An 18836-nucleotide genomic window follows, 5' to 3' on the forward strand; every position below is an offset into this window, starting at 1 on the left:
TTCTTGGGAAGAAGGGAGACAGAATCTTTTGGAAAGGCAGCCGGCCTGCGCCTCCTCCCTTTCGTGGCAGGCAGGGCGAAGAGCCCGGAGCTCTGCGCGTGAGAGACAGGAGGAAAGAGATCCAGAGGCCTGAGCTTCCCAGGCCGGGCAGTAGTAAGCCGGCTGTCTGGGACCTCTGCGCAGGACAGAGCTCAGCACATTGCACAAAGCGCCGGCAGCTCCCTTTTCAGCCTGACACAGTGCGGGCCCTCCTCCCTACGTCCCTTGACTGAACGAAGAGGGATTTTCCTTCTGAGCCTACTGTGTGTGTGTGTGTGTGTGTGTGTGTGTGTGTGTGCGCGCGCGCGCGCGCTAAAGACAACACTGAGGGAAAACCGTGTCCAGTTTTAGAACCCCAGCCGGACCTGGTGAGGTTCAGTCCGACCGGCCTCAAGTAACTCAGACCTAAAGCCCTTGTGTATGTGTGTTGTCATTAACTCCTGTGGCTTGAACCTATTGGGTGGCCTCTTTATAGAACCTAATCAGAAATCACACCAGTTGAGGATTAGTGGGGCTCAGCTTGCAGGGAATGAGATCTCTTCGTTTTCCTGTTTCAAGTTTCTTCACTTCTCTCCCTAAGATAACAAGCCCAGGCTGCACTGAGGAGAGAGCCAGTTGCCCTGCTGAGGGAAGAGCTAGAAATAAGTCTTCTCTGGGACCAGGCTTAAAGGAAGTGATTCTGCTAGGCTATGGGAAGGGGGGTGGGCTGGAAGGGACTAGAAGGGAGCCAAATTAACTGAATATTAGGGTGACTGGGAAAAAAACCCCCAAAACTCAAAGGTCTAAAGGCATCTCTGGGCTGCTTTGAAAAAGCGAGATTATAAATCTTTGAACAGAATACTTCCTGTCCCTGACTTTTTGTTTTCTTAACATTGAGGGAAACCCGCTAATTCTGCTTGTAGCATCGTTTTTAAGTTTCCACTGTTTGCTTCTGACCTGTTTGATGTATTGTTGCTCTCCCTAAAACTATTCTGACTCTACAAATTCCTTCACATAATTCAAGTTCTCGTACTGAGAGAAATGAGGAAGTAGAAAGAAGAAAACAAAAACTAGATGGGGGATTTTTACCCTTCCTTGCTAAATAAAGGTTTACCTGTCGTTAATGGTCAGTGTCATTCCAGATGGAGTGATTTGTCCTATCAACTGTGAGGAGGTTGCCTATTTTAAGGATGGAGAGGCACTGCCTGGTAGATGCCATCATGACTAAAGGTGTCTCCTTGGCGAAAGTTCTGTTACATAGAAAACCTATTGAGCCACAAACTCCCTCAGTCAAGAGACCCACATTACCAAGTTCTTACTCAACATTTTCCTCGAATTCCTCAGACAGCTTTTTCCTGCATATGCCTTTCTCTAGACATTGGAGGAGGGGGCAGGAGAAGATAGGGAGAGCAAACACCACAGATTTAAAATTTTGGTTTTTGTTTCATTTATTTAAATAAATATAAATATAAATTTTATATAAACCTATTCACATACAAAGGGACTTCCAGCGACTTAGATTTTAAATTCTCCCCAGGTGAAATTTCAGAAAGCAAGACCTACAGGGTCTAATTTTCTAAATTATTTTCAACTTGGGTGTTTTTGTTTGAAAACGACAACAGAAAATAATCAATAAACCCTGTGTTCTTATCGAGTTCTGAAAGAGAGTAGGGATGGGGAAATGACTTGTGCTTTCAAAAACCCCATACAGTGTTAAACTTAAACCAACCCTGTTTTTCCTCTGTTATACGACGAGAATGAGTTGAATTATAGGTTATTTACATGTTTTAAAAAAATCTATAACTTCAAGTTGGAGCCCCAGATAAACAGGTCAAGAAGGAGACGCGAAGGGTCAGGTCCCGGCTTGTCCATTCCAGAACTTCCAGGTTCGTTTCTTCTCCAGATGGGACCACTGCAATGAGCAAGGATTTTGGCCCCTGGGTGCCCCACGCCTTGGCGTTGCCTGGTCTGCCAGGAGCGGGGGATGTGAGGGAGGAGGCCCTCCCTCATAAGGGGGAAATCTCCTTGTCATCGTTGGCCGAGGCCGGCGACAGGGAGTCCTCATCCTCGGAGCGCGCGTAGTGCACCTGGCTCCCGACGCACTTGCAGCCCGCGTGACTGTTCCTCTGCGTGCCCTTCCCCTCCTTCTTGTGCTTCACTCGGCGGTTCTGAAACCAGATTTTCACCTGCTTCTCCGACAGGTTCAGGTAAGTGGCGATTTCAATCCTCCGGAGTCGAGACAGGTACATGTTGGAAGAGAATTCTCTCTCCAGCTCCAGGAGTTGCGTGCTAGTGAACGCCGTCCTCATCCTCTTGCCATTGGGTACCTGGCTGGCGTCAGAGCCTCCTGCGGACCGGCGAAGAGAGAGTAGAGAGGTAAGGCTCGGGCAAGGCGCTCCCACCCCACGTGCTAACCAGGACGCATTTCAGGGACCCACCCGGGGAAGCCCAGCCGAACATCTGTATCCCTTTCCCATTTCAAGGCACGTGGTTGCTTAGCGGGGAAGAAAAGAGACGTGCAAAGCAAATAAAGGTCTTCGATGCGCAGGATGCGAAGTCACAGGATTAAAGAGGGATGGGGGCTTGCACTATCTGATCGTCTCCCTTTGAGCCAAGCGGAGAAGCGCGCAGGCTTAGCCAAAAACGTCAAAACGCTTTAGCCAGCCCCGACGCGGAGATGCCACACAGGTTCAAACACACCCACCCCAAACCCCAAGCAGTTAACCTCTGGTTTCTCCGCCGTGACGTTCGAGGTCCCTAAGGCCCCAGTATTAATAAGGCAATACTCGAGCACCTACTACTAGGAGTAAAACGCACCAGGCTGAGTGGAGAAGCTGGCAAACTAACTTCCACTTTCGTGGAACTCTGCGGCTGACTCTACAGTTACACTAAAAGCGCGTCCTCCCTCTTCACCCTGTCCCCGGGCTCCCACTTCCTCCACTGGAGGTGGAAAGTTTGCTCCAGGAGCGCGAAAGGCGCGGAGCGCAGGTGCCCCAAGACCCCGCCCTACCCATGGTGAGGCAGTGGAATCTCCGCGGGTCCGCCACGTTGTAGGTGGTGGCGGTGCAGACAGGTGCGTGGTGTTGCGGGTGCCCCAAGGCCGCCGCGGCCGCCGCCGCCGCTGCTGCTGCTGCCGCCGCCGCCGCGGCCGAGCCAGGCTGCTGGGGCTGATGGTGGTGATGGTGGTGCTGCGGCGGGTGGTGGTGATGATGCGCATGGTTCACCCGCGGGCAAAACTGCGCGTCCCCAGGAGCCGAAGAGAACTGGCTCTTAAGCAGAGGCAGTGCCCCTGCGGCCCCTGCCACCCCACTGCCTCCGGCCCCGGTAACCCCGGCCCCTGCGCCCCCGCTGCCGGCGCCCACAGACCCCCGAGAGGAGTGCAGGTGCGAAGTGACGCAGAGAGGGCACACGCAGAACGCGCCGCTCTTGCGGGACGGGCAGCCGGGGCCGGACACGGACATCACCAATGGGGACGGCATGCCAAGCGGGATGAAGAAATCCGGCCCGGGGTGCGGTTCAGGCAGCGAGGGCGCAGGCCGCGAGGTGTCCTTGATGATGAGCGAGTCGACATAGAAGGAGCGCGACATGTCGAGAGGGGTGGGTGGCTGGAAGCCCCGGCAGGTCGCGGCGACCCCTCTCCTCTAGTGTTCTAAGCTCTGCCCTGGGAGCCGCGCAGACACGGGCAGTCAAGCCCTTGGGGACGCAGAGGTGTTGGCGTCTGGGCTGGGAACAAAGGGGTCCCCGGAGAGGGCTGGTCCTCACGTCCCCCGCCCGGCGCCCCGGCTCGGGTATTTTATAGCCCCCCACCCTGGCACGTGATGCTGCGGAGTACCGCTCGGCTCAGGCTCCTCGGCAGCTCCCCACCCTCGGGATAGGCTGCCCGAGTCACAACAGAAGCCGCGAGGAGGGGCGGGCGCGCGGCAGGGAAGAACTCGGGGGAGGGGGATGGGGGAGACTTTGCAAAGTGTAGGTTTTGTTAATTTCCCGGGGAGGCCGGCCTCCTCCCCCTCTTTCTCCACGCTTTACTGAGAAATCACAGCGCTGCATCCTCCATCCCACCCCCTCTCGCTACCCTGGCCCAAGCCCAACTCTTCCCCACGCCCCACCGCAAAGCGTACCAGGTGGGGACTTGGAGGCTTATTTAATAGGAATGCTCAGTGTTTCCAGCTCCTCTGTGGTAGGGGTGGCTGCGGCGCGGTGAAGTGTGAGGCCTGCGGTTTGGAGCAGGATTGTGCGGGCGACGGACTGGCAGTCGTCCAGTGACTGAGCGCAGCTCTGGCCACGGTTACACCTACCCCTGTCCACAGCTTTTGGACTTGGCAGAGGTCATTCAGGTGGTTAGTTCAGGACTGTCCGGCGCAGAACTGTGAGGCCTCCCAGCTAAGAAACCGTCAAGCTTTTCATGCTGATGTTCGACAAGGTCTGAAGTGTCTTTGTACTTGGGGCCCTCCTGGGGCCACTCAGACCAACGACCCTTCCCTGTTTCCCTTTCTGATCGGCACCTCCCACTTCCGCAGAGAGAGAGAGATGTTGAAGAGTCACCCTTTTCTTTCTCCAAGTAGTTAACACCATGGCATTCCAGGGCAATCCTACAAACTCCATCCTGAAGATTTTGGAGGGAGGACCTCAAACACCAAGCCCTCCTAAAGACGCAGCAGGGATTAGATAGACCTTCGCTCTGGGTCTGAGGATTTCCTGTCCCTCATTTTTACCAGTCTTGGGCAGCTTAGCAAGGCTAACCAGGAAGCACTCTTTCCTCTGCATCTTAAGAACCTAAAAAGGATGAGGAGGATTCAGCCATCCAGGGAATCTTGCCTCTGATTGGCAGAAGTGGCTTTGTAAGGGAAATCTCTCTGGTCCATGGAAGTCTTGCACACCCCTTACTGCCCGAGAGAGGGTGGCTGCCAAATTATTGGGACTATTTATCTTCGGAGAAGGCAAGGCAGCAGAGGTGGCCATTTTCTCTCTTCGTTTCCCCCTGCAGAAAAGCGGGCTGGGGCCATGAGGTTGGGCAATAGTTAGAAGTCTGATCCTTTTTCCAGAACAGCTAACTTCAATCCTGAGTTCATGATGGTGCTAAGAAACTTAGAGACAGGTACTCCCTCCACCTGAGAGAACAAGGTGCCCAAATCCAGGAGAGCACTAGCTAGAGGCACCACGGCTCTATCTTTCCATCCTCTGTCTTCCCCTCTCCATCTCTGTGACAGTCTCTCTTGCCTGCTAGAGAAGTGTAATTGGGTTGTAGGGATGCCCCGCTCTGGGGAGCCCAGGATTTATGGATGGCAATTAAAGTTTTATGAATTGCAGCTGAGGCTGGTTATTGAGCTATTTGAATGTGATTAGAATTCAATTAGAAAGCGGTTAGTGGACGGTGGGTCTCTGGAGTGTAAACAGACAGCTATTCCAGAAATGTGCTAATCCAACATCTTGTGACAACAATTAAGGAGTCTCAGGGCTTAACATGGGGCAGCTCAGCTGTAACTACTTTTGTACCACAAGGTCTGCAGACGCTCAGGCTCACCCCAGCCCGCCCTTGTTCATGACTGGAGGATCTAGGCAATCCCCGAAATCATTTCAGCCCCAAGAAGAAGGCTTGGAGCCACTGATGGAGAACGGCAAAAAAAAAAAATACCCTGCTGAATGGCAGGATATTTTTTACAGTCCTAAACTGTCCAAATAGATGACTCGATTCCCCCCATTCACTTTGCAACTATACAAGCATATATAGATATAGATACTCTTTAAGAATAATAGCTTTCTCTCTTTTCCTCCTCTGGGTTAGGTCCCAGGTTATCCACAGTCTGTTTTGGGCTGATGGTTTGAGTCACAATGTTCCCAGCGGTTTGGGATGTGTTCAGAGGAAGAGCTCCTATGCTAAAGTCCTAGAAATCGCACCCATGTGCAGACCATTTTACTTTAGAGAATCTTAACTATGCAAGAGGCTTGTGCATCTTATTCAATTTGTGTCTGACTATGGAAACTTTCATTTTTCAGTGCCAAGGAATTTTGAGAAATGTGAGGGGCTCATGGGGTTTCCTAAAGACTTCAAGGGGAGCAGTGGTTTCAGACCAGGCTGAGGCTGAAAGCAAGACCATGTCTGAAAAACTTGACCCTTAGGGTACTTGGTTAATTCCTTCAGCCCACCAAGAGCAAGTATACTGGAATCCCATTTCTTGCACAGTTTCTGTCCACTCTGACTCACTTCTCTAGTTCTCTTTGGATCTCTCAGTGTCTGCCAGTCTCTCTCCCTCCTTCTCTTCTGAGTCCAGCCCCTATCTGGCCCTACCTGCCTATCCTCTCCTCAAAGGAAGCCTACCCTCCATGCCCCTGGGGCAGCACTGCCCCCCCCACCCCGGCCCTGCCCAGCCCTACCGTTCCCCAGAGTGCAGTGCCCTGAACCAGCAGGAGACCCCAAGTTCAGCTTTCTTTTCCTGAGAGGGAACAGATAGACCATTGGCGTGTGCCCATGGTGTCTGAGCTGCCACACAATTTTATTTCTCAGTGATTCTGTCCGATAAAATTTCATCGTCCATTAAGTAATCCCCAAAATGAGAGCTCTTATGAGCCTATAATGAGCTCTAATTGCCACGACTCCGGGAGCCACGTGGAAGGATTTATTCGGTATTAAGCAGTCGGGTACAGAGTACAGGCTGTTACCTAAGCCATTACTTTCATAATTCAAGGAGAAAATTAGTTCTTTTAAAGGAAAGGGGAAATCTTTTTATTATCTCCCTCTTGCTCGGGACAATAGAGTATGGTTTTGTCTTCCTTGAGTGCAAGACAGTGTCACATATGTGATGGTAACAAAATTGTTCTTTGTACCTCCTCCTGGCCAAGGCACTCCACCCTTACCCTCAACTTACGAAAAAAAATCAAAGCTATTCTAGAAAGAACAGCAGAGGCATGGCCTTCTTGTCTCTCGATTCTCCAAGTTGAGCCTGGGTGAGCAGTTTCCTTTCAGCCCAACCTTGAGATTTGGATTCTTAGTTCTAGCTTCCAAAAGGTCTCCAGTACTTCTTCCCAGCTCTGGAATGGCACCTGACCTGAACCCCACATTCCTGTCTCACTTCTCTTTCTTCCTGTTTGCTTTCATGGGCAAAGTCAGGACAAGTAAAGGGCAGGGACTTAGCATTGCTTATTCAACAGGCCCCAGAGTTCTGACCCGTTCCTGTGCTTAGCTGTTTTTTTCAGGCTGTAACTCCCACTTTGCCCCTCCCTCTGTGTCCTCCAAACCTCCCCACCCACCCCGCAACACCACTTTCATCCCCAGTCCTTTTTTCTCTTAGTTTCAGCATTTGCCCACATGGTTCTCCAGCTCCAAATGGAGGCTGCAGGCAGGGCGGGACAGCCGAGGAGTTGGCGGGGCCGCCTCGGATTTATTTGCTCCTCTTACATTGATTTCATATTAGTTTCCAAAGCGATGAATGATCTCAAAGCTGGGTTTTGTTAGCCGAACACAAACAGGAGACAGGACTTACTTGCCCCCAGCTCCCTTTAATGAGGTCATTATCAAAGCGTGAACAAGTCTATGAATGTTTTATTGAAAGTGCATCGTTAACTTGTATCCATCCTTTTCTCCGAGTGGCATTGTGATATTGCTGTCTGTGGCACATCTTACCCGATATAGCCCGAGATTTCCCCATTCTCTGTAACCAGGCAACCCTTTCTGAATACCCAAAAATTGAAAAGAACCGCTTAGTCTTCAAGAAAGTCCTCAATAATAGTGGAAAAGAACAAAGATCCAGGAGACAACAAAATGCCACAGGGGTGACTTTTCATGAGCAATTATCTCTCATTAATCAGAAGAACAGCTGCAATATTAATTTTCTCTCTTTCTTCCTCTCTTTTCACAGTCCCCAACATTTGAATAATCATAAATTTTGATTTTATGAAGGAGTCACATTTTCAGGGGCTGGAGGAAAGCAGCTACCTAGGTGAAGACAAGAAGAAAATGCTCTCATTTTATTTTATTTTTTGTTTGGGTAAAGCTGCCAACAAAGCAAAATGGAAAAAATAAAAATAAGAAATGCCAGAGAAAATGCCCCCCCCCCCTTTCTTCTTCTAGATGGCTGTTGAGAATAAGGACTCTCTTCTCCCCCACCCTCTGCTCACAACTACCCCTCCTTTCTTTCCTCCCCCCGCCCAGACCCATTCCCCAGTTTTGCTCTGAGCAGGGCGGAGGGAAACGTCCCTGGCGTCTGGCGTGGGAGTTTCAGCCGGGTTTCTGCCCGTTTAACTTGCAAACGTGAAGCCAAGCGTTGTCGATCTGACCAAAGAGACACTCTTTGGGCGTAACTTGCATTGTGGCCATCAAAAGCCCGCCAGCCTTGGATGAACTGAGAAGTGTATTCAGCAGAAATGGGGCGCTCGCTCTCCTTTCAGGCTCTGGAGAGGCAATTGTTCACAGGATGTGTAGCCAGGGTGGAAAACGTGGGTCCCCAGATAAGGCTATAACCTGCAAACGAGCTTGGGGGAGTTAAAAGAATCTCATTAAAGCCCCGGCTGCAATTAGCAAATACACACTCATAGAGAACTCAAGCTCCTCTTGAAAAGCTGTGGGTCAAGATGAAAGAGGGCAGTTGGGAGCTAGTCCCCACATTCTTGTACTGCTTGAGTGATGGGGGGCTCAGGAGCCAGGCTATTCCTTCAGCTGCCCCAATATTGTTAGTTTAATGCAAGGCCAGGGAAGGCCTTTCTAGAGGGAGGGCAGGCTGTGGGCCCTGTGTTCATGCACCACCAAAAATAATCTTGCTTCTCCCTGGTGTTTATTCAGAACGGATGGGCTTTTGAGAAACCTGAATTCGCCTTTGTGCTCACCACAGTTGCAAGAGTTCAATTCGGCCCTCTGAGAAGAAGCAGTGGGGAGAGGGGGGTGGGGGGTGGTAGTGGAGGTCTTCTGAGAAATAAGTGAGGGGTTTGGCTTAGAATTTCAGGAACGGCCCGGTTGGAAAAAAGTTTTGATGGCACTGAATGCCTGCCACACAGCCCCTCTGCTCCCCATTTCACTTTAATTAATATTCGCCCACCTCCAAATCCTCAAGCCGAACAAGGCATCCCTCTCCCACCCTCAGAGCTCTCCTCTGTCATCAGAATAAAATTTATCGAGCGCCTACTCTGTGCCCAGCGTGTGCTAGGCACTGCAGGGAGCAGGCCTGAAAAGGCCAAGACAGTAGCCAATAGAATATTGTTTCATTTCAGTAACAATGGCCTGAGGTGGGGAACAATTATCCGGATAATTGAAGCAAATGCTTCACCTCCCTCCCTCCCTCTCCAGTTCTCCTGGCACTTACTATTTTTTACTAACCTATTCAGAGATGTGGTTTTTGTATTGGAGGGCGGGCGGGGGAGGCAGGAGTGTGTAAGAGGAGGGTTGAATTATTCACATGCATACCAATTCCCCACTTCCCTTGGCCTAAATTTTCTGAAAGCTTGGAGCCAAAATAGCTGCTTAGTTATGGGAGCAAAGACTTAAAAAAAAAAAAGTCACTAAAATAAGAGCAATTCTTTATAATTTTTAGCAGCCCAGCCCTTCTGGTTTTTGATCTTGGTCATCTACAAAAATCACCTGGAGAGCTTTATAAAAATACTGATTGCCTAAGGGATTTCGATTTAATGATGTGAGGCTGGAACACAGCGGGGTGTAGATGGAGGGGGAGACAGAAGTCAACCAGAATTCTGCATGCGGTTCTGATGTAGTTGAGAAATAAATGATAAATCCTGCCTCCTACGCCCTCCTACCATGGAATCTGAAGAGAGCAACGTAACTTTTTTGAGCCTTATCTGGTCATTTGATAGCTGGAAAGTGTGTATTGAGCGCCTATTATACCCCAGGCTGCGCGCCAGGGAATTCAGTAGCACAAGACCCGCCCCCGGGGAGTTTCCAGGTTAAGCTAATCAACAAATTAACTCGGAGCTGGTGAGTTAAAAAGGTCGTGTGAATATGAAAGAAAAGCTCAAGGGGCTCTGGGTGATGATAAAACCGAAGCTTGAAGTGACATTTAAACGGAGACCTGCAAGATGTGAGGGTGTTGGCCTGCGAAAGAGGGATGGGGAATGCGTTCCCGGCCACCTAAGGGTGCTCACGGGAGCCTCCGAGAGTTTCTCTTGGTTAATTGCAAAAACTGAAAGGAGGCCAAGGAAAGTGGAGAAAGAATTTCAGTTTCTGCATTTGTAAAATAGAGAAAATGCCATCGTCTTCGAGTTTTTGTGAGGAATTCAGGACTGCCTAACACCGGGCCTGGTGCCTGGTAAGGCTCGTGGCTTCTCTTGTTGGTTTTATTATTATCTGAGACCTGCAGCTCCATGGGCTCTTGAAGCTTGTAAATTAGGTATCAGAGTCCCTGGGCTTGGCAACGAGGAGCCAGGAAGCCGCTGCACAATCATCTCTCCGTCCCCCCGCGCCTTTTCCCGGCCGAGTGTTGCCCTCTAAGGCTCCTCCACAGCCTGGCGCTCGCACCCTGAAGGCGTCCAGTGTAGGGCCTTTCGATCCCTCGGTTTCTGGGCATATCTTTGTTCAGCAGTTACATTAACCTCGCCACTCCCCACCCCCGTCAAAGGCTCTGGCGTCCTGGCCGTCCCTACTTGGGACTGCGCCCTAAATTTCAAAACGTTCCTATGATATTAGAAACCTCCCAGCTTTGCTGCAAACCCACCTGCTTTGCATAGGAGGAAAACAGTCGCCTTTCGAGTATATGACAATACTTGTAGGTACATTTTCTGAGCTCTGTGTGGCAGTTCCTGAACCAAGAGCCTTGCCTGCATGACCTCATTAATCCGCACAACAGCCCTCCCAGATAAAATGCCATTATTTTCTCCGCATTATGTTTGCGGAGAACCCTATTTGAACTACTGAAGTTCAAAGACTGAACCAAGGTCACACAGCTAGTGATGGCAGAGCCTTTAGGCACTAAGCAATACTAACCACCTGATAGCACCTAGCATTTATTGAACACCTACTATATGCCTGGCAGTGGGTGAAGACTTTAATGCCTCCTTTATTTCTCACAGCAACCCTGTGAGGTAGGTGCTTTTATTACTTCCTTATTTGTTGGCTGTCCATTTGTTGGTTAGTGTGGTTGGTTTTCCTACCTATTAAAGGTTCTGAGGGCCAGTCCAATGTACGGACTGAAATTAGAATGAGGACAGGGAACATGATTGTTTTTATTCACCTGTGCCCAGAACACAGTAAGCGCTGAAAAACATCTGGAGTGGATGAAAGCAATATTTTATTATTTAATTCAAAAGCCCTCTTCATAATCAATCCGTATGCTTATTGACTGCAAACTGCTCCTGGGCAGAAACTGGGTCTGTTTTATGTATTCACCAGTGTATGCCAAACGTCCAGACCAGAGGTAACATATATTAGGATGGCAATTAATATTTGTTGAATGAATGATTCCTTATTTCAGATAGGAAACGGAGGCTCCGAGACAACGGTAACCTGGCCAAGGCCACATAGCAAGTGGCAGAGGGAGAATTCCAACCATAGTTTCTAACGCTGAGTCCCTTTTTCAGCCTCCTGCCCTGTGTCCCCGGGGCATAGGGACAGGGCGCGGGAACCCTGTGCTGCGCGGCCGAGGACGGTTGTAAGTCTGTCCTCACTCGCCCGCGTCCCACACCTGGGCGAGGGCAAGGGAGGCAGAAGAAATGAGACGCTGGAGAAGCCGCTCCGAGGAAGAGGGTAAACAAACAGGCTCTGGGGCTGCGCGAGGCGCTCTCTGCGCGACAGCTCCTACCCGGCGCTGTTGCTCCCACGGCTCTAAAACCGCAACCTACTCCCTTCCTCCAGTCTCGGTCTCCCTGGGTCTCCGCCTCTCTCTCTTCCTGGCTAACTTATTTCTCACTGGGAAACCAAGGAAATCTAAACGATCGCACTGACCCCACAGCCTCAAAACAAGCCCATCTGCAAAGGCCACCAAACACCCGCTCCCACACCAGGCACAACGTCCTCTCCGCGACGGATGCGCATGCGCGAGCGCCAGTGAGGAGGCAGAGTTCGCGTGTGCGCCTGTGCGCATGCGTGAGTGTAAGTGGGTAGGGAGTCCTTGAGTGTGTCTGCGCGCAAGCTCGTGTAAAGAGCGAAGGCGAGGTGGGGGCGAGTGTGCATGAGCGCGAGCATAAGTGTACTGTCAAGAATGAGATTAAGGTACGTGGGCGTGATGGTGTGTGAAGAGGTGAAAAGTGAATTAGAATGAGGGTAGGGAATGAGATTGCTTTTCCTTTTTTATTTTTAAATTATTTCAATAGTTTTTTGAGGAACAGGTGGTGTTAGGTTACATGGATAGGTTCTTTAGTGGTGATTTCTGAGATTTTGGTGCACCTATCACCCAAGCAGTGTACACTGTACCCAATGTGGTCTTTGATCCCTGTGCGCAGAGCTGTGTGAGTGAAGCGTGTTTGGGAGCATGGGTGTGTGTGAATATATGAGTGTATGAATGTGTGAATGTGAGGAATACGAGAAACTGGGGGTGTGCATAGGGTGAGTGCGGTGTGAATGAGAGTGTGAGAAACGTGCGTAGAGAGAGCAGGAGTGTGTCTGCGTGTGCCCGGCCCCTGGAGCCCCGCCTCCCCACTAGGCACGCCTTTCTCTTAGTGGGGTGCGCGACGGGCGCAGCCCAGTGCCTCTGTCCGCGCAGACCCGCTCTGCTGGTCCTGGAGCCTGGCGTGGGCTGAGGCTTGAAACTGGCGTCACTCAGCGAGCCAGAAAGGAGTGGGCGGGAGTGTCTGGGGGGTGCGCTGTCTCCCCATGTAGAAGCCTGGACACTCTAAGCAGGAGGGGCTCTGGCAGTATTGCCTCGAGGTCCTCCCTTTCACCTGCCCCCAGTATTGCTCACCCACCTGTAGATCATCTTTATGTTCATGTACTCAGGGAGCATCCATGGTGTGCCTATAGTATGCCAGGCTCTACTTGGGCTTGGGAAACCATGAGAACAAGATAGCTTAGATCTCATTCGTTTTGGAACTTCCACTGGGCCTTTTATTAATGTGTAACCAGCTTGCAAAATGCCAGTCATACACAAGTTTTGTCGCCTCCGTCCTCAAGCAGAGTGGCATGGAGATTATGAGACAAACACTGATCGTAATAAGATGATGCATTGAAATCAGTGCAAATCCATTTCATCTCCAACCCAACCTCACCCTTTCACTGCACCGCTGAGTTTGGGATTGGGTTTAGGAGGTCCTGGATGTGAATCCACCTTCTCTCTGACCATGGAAATAATAATGACCCTCTTCTCACAGGATGGTTGTGAGCATTAAGTGAGTTAAGCCTGACATCCCTTGGCACAATGCCTTGCACATACTTAGCACTCAGTATACAAACTATGACAACGTTGATGTGTGATGACGTTCCCTGAGTCTGATGGAATGTTGTGGGGAAAGAGAGAGGATGCGTTTGTGAGCTACAAAGTTTAAGGGATTATTTCTGGATTTAGGTTAAATTAGGCCGGTCGTGGTGGCTCATGTCAATAATCCTAGCACTTTGGGAGGCCGAGGCAGGCAGACCTCTTGAGGCTAGGAGTTCGAGACCAGCCTGGCCAATACAGTGAAACCCCATCTCTACTAAAAATACAAAAATTAGCCAGCGTGGTGGTACACGCCTGTAGCCGCAGCTACTTGGGAGACTGAGACAGGAGAATTCTTGAACCTGAGAGGTGGAGGTTGCAGTGAGCCGAGATTGCACCACTGCACTTCAGCCTGGGCCACAGAGCAAAACTTCATCTAAAATATATATATATATAAAATAAATTAATTAAATTGTGTATGATTTATACAGATTGAGTATCCTTTATTAGAAATGCTTGGGACCAGATGTGTCTGAAGATTTTGGATTTTTTATGGTTTTGGAACATTTGCATGTATATAATGAGATATCTTGGAAGAGGACCCTGGTCTAAACACAAAATTCATTTATATTTCATATACAGCTTATTCAGTGTACATAGCCTATAAGTTTTTTATACAATATTTTAAATGATTTTTTGCATGAAGCAGTATGTTTTAAGTACTTCTGTGTGGAATTTTCCACTTGTGATGTCATGTTGGTGCTCAATAAGTTGCAAATTTTCAATATTCAGCCTGTATTACATTCTCCTCTAGCATCAGGCTAGTATTATAGTATCAGATACTCCATCTTCATCCTTTACTATGACTTCTTTTCTTCCACCAATGTTATCAAAAGTGCTGTTACCAAGGGAAATAAAAATGCAGCAAGAACCTATAGGAGCTGAATATTCTTTTAGGCAGCTTTGGAAGCATTTTTAGTCCTGTTAAAATGGAAGGGCATATTTTCACAGTGGCACAAAATGAATGCTGTAATTTAACCTTGTGAGCAAAATTTCTGATTAAATACGACATAGGAAATATGTTTCCTGATTAGCCATGTACCTCCCTGGAACAAGGTATTGTATAAACAATTGCAAGACATACTTATTTTTATTTTAGAGAAGCTGACTTATTAAAAACATTTTTTGATATTTTGATCAAATATTTTGATCACTATATATATATATATATATATATATATATATATATATATATATATGGAATGTGGTGGTGGGATCATAGCTCACTGTAGCCTTGAACTCCTAGGCTCAAGCTGATCACAATATAATTTTGTTTAAAACCAAAATTTTTAAAGATTGGATTTCATTATTGAGATGTTTTCCCAAGGAAAAAAAAATCAAAAAGAAGGCTTGAAAGATTGAAGAATCGATTGCAGATCTAGGTTCTTGAATTTAACAGCAAGAAAGGAATTCTGTCCTTATGTAACTGACCTATCTCATGTTATAACTAGGGAGACTGAGGTCTCGAGGGATGAAATGGTCTTAGTGGTCAGTCTCTCCTACAGTCACCAAATAGGACCACATCAGCTTTGTTCCTCTACCTACAGTTTTATACACTTGCAGGAAGATGCCCTGGAAACTAGGAGAAGAGAAGGTACAGGAGTTCCAGGTTCCTGCATTACCCTCAGGTCTCTGTTGCTGGCACCTCCATCTTCTGGTGGCTCTTGCCCAAATCCTTTGAATCTTCTGTGACTCCTCTCTTGCTCTTTCTCTAATCCTGTACATTTAACCCATCGTGAAGTCCTGAAGGCTTTATCTTCAGATGTAACTGGAAACTGACCACTTCTTAACACTCCAGCTACTATCACACGGGTCCAAGCCATCACCACTGCATAGGGATGACTGGGTTCATTCTTCCTATACTTGCCTCTACAATCTGTTCTCAGCAGAGCAGCCAGAAGGATCCTTTTGAAATGGAAGTCTGATCAGGTCAGACCAAGAACAAAAGGCCCTCCATGATGCCACCATGGCTGTCTCTGACCACTCCAACCACTGGCCTACTTGCTCCCTCTGTTTTCCTTGCTGGTCTGGCCCTCTCTAGCCTTCCCCTCTGTTGAGAACTCTTCCCCTACAAGCTCACACATGTCTTACTTCCTCACCTTTAGGTCTTTCCTCCAAAGACACTTTCTTACTGTCTTTTTTCTTTTTTGCTTTGAAATTTAGAAACAAATTTTATTTAAGATCTGAAATGTAATTCCTAAAATATCAACTTTTCCAGAAAACTGTGGCTTACACAATAATGCATTGCCTCTATCACGTTACAACATGCATTAGACTCAAATGCAAAAACCATGAAACAAACCACCATCCTTCAACAATTTGCGCAAAGATAGAATGCCTAAGGAACAACATAGATGGATTTGCAGAGGATGGGCTGTTTTACTTCAAGCATCATTAAAAAAAAAGAGAACAAATGCATGGGTTTTTGGGTATATATATTAAATTGAATGTTTGGCACTAGGAGTCAGGGCATTTTGTCATGTAGCATTAACACATATTAGAAAATTGTGTAGTGTCAAAGGGGTAGAACCACCAGCATTCAAGCAATGTTGTCAACTAGGCAATAAAATGTTCCACTGAATATTTCTTCTTTGTTCTAATTACTGCATACCCTGGTAGCAACTTTGAAATGAGAAAAGGAGCTTACACTCCTTTTATTTTCTGTTTAAAACAGAACATGAAACAAACTGAAACATAAGCCCTGTTTTACATTAACAATGTTAAAGAACATCCATTTTACAAGAAAAAGACTAAGAACAAAAAGTGTTTCCAGATCTCAGGCAAATAACAGTGAGTGGTCTGTAGACCAGCACAGGGCTTTGTGGTGGTACTTAGCAGAAGCTACTTTGTAATCACCGCCAGTAAAAAGAGATGCAGAATTCTTTGCCAGATATTTTAGGAAATCATGCAAATGGCCCAACAATAACTCAAGGCTCTTCTCATCAAGGGATATATAGGCCAACATTTCTCCAATTCTTACAAATAACCTCAGTAGGTGTGTGCCCCTTAAACCTGGGACACAGGAGCATCAGGGTGAGCCAAGAGGATTTCTGCATACAGGGGCCTCTCAAATTTGTAGAGCAGCTGAGTGCCTAACATCACGTCGAAATATTCTCTTATTCTTGTCACAATTTCATTAACTGCCTATGCCTTGTTATCGACTTTTCCCTGCGATGTTTTGCAATTTGCATACTCCTTTAGAATTGCATCTACTTTTTGCTTAGCAGGGAGTTAAAACAGCTGCTTCTGCTTGGTAACTAAGTTCCAGTCCCCAACAAGCCACGGTTTCGATTTTTCAGGCATCTTCACTTTAAGTTCCATTCTGTTCTTAAATGTGTCCTCGCTTTCAACAGTGAGGTCTGCCCAGGCTCTTTCCTTCCCTGGGGTCTGAGGTGCTTTGCTGGTACTGCCCCCATATCTGCTTCCAAGAGTCCTCTGTTTGTTCTTTCTGGTCTTCCTCACGGATCCTGAAGCTAGGAAGTTCTCTGCAGAGCGACCCCACATCTTCCTGAGAGAGGTGGTTCAAGATTTTTCTGCTGTGGACCAGCTGCCTTCTTTCCTGAGGAGGCCCCTCTCATCTCTGCATGTTGCTTCTAGTTGGTTTTTTGAAGTTGTCTTCTTCTGCAGATTGTTGTCCATGAGATTGAGAACCCGGCTTTCTGGAACTCATTCAACCCTTTTTATTCCAACCAACAATCTTTCTTCTTTCCAAGAACTCCTAGGGATTTCCCAAAAGGACTCTTATAGATCTTGCAGGATGGTCTAGGAGGATGAAGTGGGAGATACAATCCAAGATTCTGTAATCAGAGGTTTCTATAATCAGGATCAGATCTCCTGAGCCTTACTATACAGCAAACTTAGCTTTTCTGAATGGTGACCTGAAATGAGAATCCAGATCTTTCTAGCTGCCGCTTTCTCACTCTTTTTAAAATATCAAATCTGCTACCGTGCCTTCTGCACTCCCAATCCCTTTTCCATGCTCTATTTTTTTCTCCCATAGCAGTCATCACTTTCCAACTATATGCTACATAATATCTTGTGTTTATGTTTATCGTCTCAATCTCCCTGCTAGAATGGAAGCTCCTGCAGGATATTTATGTCTACTGGGTTCATTGAGAACAACCACCCTATGAGAAGAGGGCCATTATTATTTCAAAGAGAGGGTGAATTTACATCCAGGACCTCCTAAACCAAACCCCAAACTCAATGGTGCAGTAAAAGGGTGAGGTTGTGTTGGAGATGAAATGGATTTGCACTGATTTCAATGCATCATCTTATTACTATCATCATCTGTCTCATAATCTTCTCCATGCCCCTCTGCTTGAGGACAGAGCCCAAAACTTGTGTATGACCAGCATTTTGCAAGCTGGTTGCACATGAATCAAAGGCCTAGTGGAAGCTTCAAAACAAATGAGATCTAAGCTATCTTGTTTACATGGTTTCCTAAGCATATAAAGCAGAACCTGGCAGAGGAGATGCTCAATAATTTATAAAGGATTGAAAGAAGAATGTCAGTGTTCTAGGTGGATGCTTCCTCACCATTCTATTTTACCTGTATACAGGACTGCAGTTTATAAAGACTCTAACCAGTTATGTCCTTGGGTTACCACAATTATTTAAGCTAGATAGGACTTTTTGTGTTTTTTTAACTGTTATTTCCACAATAAGATATTGAGAGGTTAAAGGACTTGCCAAAATCAGATCCTGGATTTAGACTTGCAATCAAAGTATCATTTTGTTTTTGGTGGGAGACAAGTTCCCTTTCCAGACCTCCTGGCTAAATGAGGAAAACTAATAAGTTACTGGATTTACCGTGGATGCTTCTAAATCCAGTGGCCCTGAGATTAGGGCTAAGGTTCTCCCTCCACTGTCGGCCTGTGGAATTCTTCAGCTGCTCACATCACAGCTACATGAACAGTTTTTGGGAAACACACCATAATGGCCACATCCTCTTGTTTTTATAATTTACACAGGGTTGAAAACAAGAGATATTGTCTTGTTGTTAGCTAGAGCTCATTTGGACTCTGCCCTGAGTCTCTGGACTTGGCTCGATGCCCTTCCTCATCTGACTGCTCTGGGCAAACCAACTACTGTCTTAGTCATTGTATTACTCTGTTTGGATTCTCTGTCAGTCCATCAGATTTAGCTGATGAGCTCACTGACTGAAAATTGATTGAGCAAGACAGTGTCCCTAATTCTGTATGCGTACACAGCACCATTGTCTTCCACAGATACTTCGTAATAATTGGCATCCCCCTACGAGATCATTGGTATCTCAATAATTAAAATCAATAGCTGTTGTTAAGGCAAGAATTTATCATAGAAACCTACAAAAGTGATAAAAAGGTAATATAATTCAGAAGATAGATGTAAATATAAAATTACCAATTCTGAACAGGTTTTTAAAGATAATACTTGTTCCTTAAGGACATTCATATTTAATAAAATAAATGAGTTATTTCTTTATTATCATTT

General features: G+C 47.3%; 1 protein-coding gene and 1 pseudogene across 1 annotated transcript; both read right to left on the reverse strand.

Moving 5' to 3' along the window:
- Positions 1 to 1448: 1448 nt before the first annotated feature.
- Positions 1449 to 3787, reverse strand: GSX2 (GS homeobox 2). Its single transcript, XM_004038683.5, has 2 exons — positions 3029 to 3787; positions 1449 to 2365 (listed from the first exon to the last, which is right to left on the reverse strand). The coding sequence occupies exons 1-2, from the start codon at positions 3603 to 3605 to the stop codon at positions 2025 to 2027; spliced, it is 918 nt and encodes a 305-aa protein (XP_004038731.2). The 5' UTR covers positions 3606 to 3787; the 3' UTR covers positions 1449 to 2024.
- Positions 3788 to 16137: 12350 nt separating this feature from the next.
- On the reverse strand, positions 16138 to 17068 carry LOC101125293 (mortality factor 4-like protein 2; annotated as a pseudogene).
- Positions 17069 to 18836: the final 1768 nt, after the last annotated feature.

This window comes from Gorilla gorilla, chromosome 3 (genome assembly GCF_029281585.2).
Source record: "Gorilla gorilla gorilla isolate KB3781 chromosome 3, NHGRI_mGorGor1-v2.1_pri, whole genome shotgun sequence".
In the NCBI taxonomy this organism is placed as follows: Eukaryota; Metazoa; Chordata; class Mammalia; order Primates; family Hominidae; genus Gorilla; species Gorilla gorilla.

Excerpts from the sequence above, each read along its gene's own strand:
- GSX2 (XM_004038683.5), bottom strand. The coding sequence starts at position 3,605 with ATGTCGCGCTCCTTCTATGTCGACTCGCTCATCATCAAGGACACCTCG. Across the intron at positions 2,366-3,028 it reads ATTCCACTGCCTCACCATGG|GAGGCTCTGACGCCAGCCAG; the intron begins GTAGGGCGGGGT and ends GCCGGTCCGCAG.